This window comes from Cynoglossus semilaevis, chromosome 9 (assembly GCF_000523025.1).
Source record: "Cynoglossus semilaevis isolate Cse_v1.0 chromosome 9, Cse_v1.0, whole genome shotgun sequence".
In the NCBI taxonomy this organism is placed as follows: domain Eukaryota; kingdom Metazoa; phylum Chordata; class Actinopteri; order Pleuronectiformes; family Cynoglossidae; genus Cynoglossus; species Cynoglossus semilaevis.
The window spans coordinates 4,360,901-4,362,919 of record NC_024315.1 but is presented as its reverse complement, the minus strand read 5'-3'; the positions used below and the strand labels follow the sequence as shown (position 1 = coordinate 4,362,919).

Sequence of the window (2,019 nt, the reverse complement as noted above, 5' to 3'; positions counted from 1 at the left end):
CTACATATACATTCTTTAGTCAAAGTGTGTGTCCTCTGTTTCTGTGCCCCCTCCCCCTTTACCATCAATGCAGTCACTGGAGCACATGTTTTTCCTCCACCTCCACGGTGCGACTGTAGCGCCTCCTGTTGTCTGCAGTAACCACAAACCTCCACAGACCTCCACAAACCAAGCTGCTGTCAGAAACCACTAACTCATACCAGGCTAACCTCCTACATCAGAACTAGAGCACTAACTTCTGACATCTGTCACAGAGCAGTGATAACACCTGAGTCCCAGCTGTCAAATGACTGTCCCCCCCCCCCCCCCCCCCCCCTGTCTGTCTACCTGGCTAGCTTCCTAGTTACTGTAGCTACATATCTAATTATCTACCTGGCTAGCTAGCTAAATATCTAGCTACATTAATCTGTCTGTCTGCTAAGCTAGGTAGATAGCTACCTAGCTAGCTTGCCTGCTAGTTAGCTATATAGCTATCATATTGTCTACCTGAGGAGCTAGCTTGTTTCTAAGTGTCTTGTTAAGCGTCTAGTGTCTAGTGAGATCTAGCTTGATTGCTCTAGCTAGTGTTATAATGTACTGTGGAAATCCAGCTGTGAAATCTGAAGTCACTGTAAAAATATAAATAAATATTTGGTTGAAGTTGACCAGGTTTTTATTACTTTGATCAGTTCAAAGTATTTCCTGATTTTGCTGGACTTTGACTCCTCATCAGATCAGTGCTCAACAGTTCCAGGTTCCTGGACACAGTGTCAATAACCTGTGTTCAACTTTAATATATACCTCATAATAGTAGTAGTAAATGTTGCACAGCATTTGTATTGATACTTTGAGCATAAACCTCTCATTTGTTTGTAACAAAAGTGTGCGATGATGAAAACTCCTGGATTTCTTCTTTAAATTATTATTTTTTGTGAACTCAGATTTGACAACAGAACGTTTTTTCTCATTATTTGTTCTTGATATCTCTTCACTCCCAAACTTCAGTACACCTCTAGTATGAGAGCCAAGTATTTGGCCACCAACCGACCAGACCAGAACCGACGCTCTGTTCCTAATGAACAACTGGACCCGGCGAGCCGACCTCACCCCACTGCCCGACCACAGTCCTCTGTCCACTAGACGCCAGAGCCACTGCCCGACTACAGTTCTCACAGCCAACAAGATCAGACACAGCACAGACCAAACCTCCAGCTCCACAGCCACAGCGCCACCTGGAGCCCAGTGTTCCCAGTGTTCCCAGGTCCACTAACACTGGGCGACGGCAAACAAACAAAACTCCAACCACTAACCTCAGTCAAAGACTACACTTTAAAAAGGCAACTTCCTCTTCGTCACTTCCTCTTCGTCACTTCCTCTTCGTCACTTCCTCTTCGTCACTTCTACAGCCGTTCAAAGGCAGATGAGTTCAGATAAAGAACAGCGATTCAACCTCCTCCTCCCCCTTGACCTCCTCCTTGACCTCCTTGACCTCCTCCCCCTCCTCTTCTTCACATCAAGAGCTCCTTATTCTACTACTGCAGTGAAAAAGCAGCTGGATTACCCACAATCCTCAGCAACTGAAGGCTGTTTCTAGTTTCTCCTTCTTCTCTCCCTATGTCTGCCCATGCTGACCCCTAGTGGACAAAGTTACTTCACCCCTGACCCTGAGACTTGTACAGTTAGATTACACACACACACACACACACACACACAGTGTAAATAGCTTCATCCTAACATTTAAAAGAAGACGCTGGAATCATAACTGGTGACGTGGTGTGACGTGTAAATCTTTGCTGTATCGTTCATCTCACACACACACACACACTCTCTCTCTCTCTCTCTCTCTCTAACTTGTGGTGTAACTGGAGCGTCGCGGTCGTCGCTGCCTCTCTACGTGTTTACATCCTCAAACGACAGGACGCTGCTTTCTGGACAGAAGTCTGTTGTAGGAGAACTGAAGCCACAAGACGGACAGACAAGGACGACCATGTCCACCTGTGCCAAAAGACTTTCAACCCTGACCACCCCCCCCCCCCCCCC

The 2,019-nt window shown here is 46.4% G+C and overlaps 1 protein-coding gene across 1 annotated transcript in view; it reads left to right on the top strand.

Moving 5' to 3' along the window:
- The window catches only part of LOC103383454 (protein tweety homolog 3-like), a 13,475-nt gene extending 11,462 nt beyond the window's left edge, over nucleotides 1-2,013 (top strand). The window contains exon 15 of the mRNA XM_025058459.1: nucleotides 985-2,013. Coding sequence (XP_024914227.1) covers nucleotides 985-1,119 — 135 coding nt within the window. The 3' untranslated portion in view covers nucleotides 1,120-2,013. The remainder of the gene's footprint in view (nucleotides 1-984) is intronic.
- The last annotated feature ends 6 nt before the right edge of the window (nucleotides 2,014-2,019 follow it).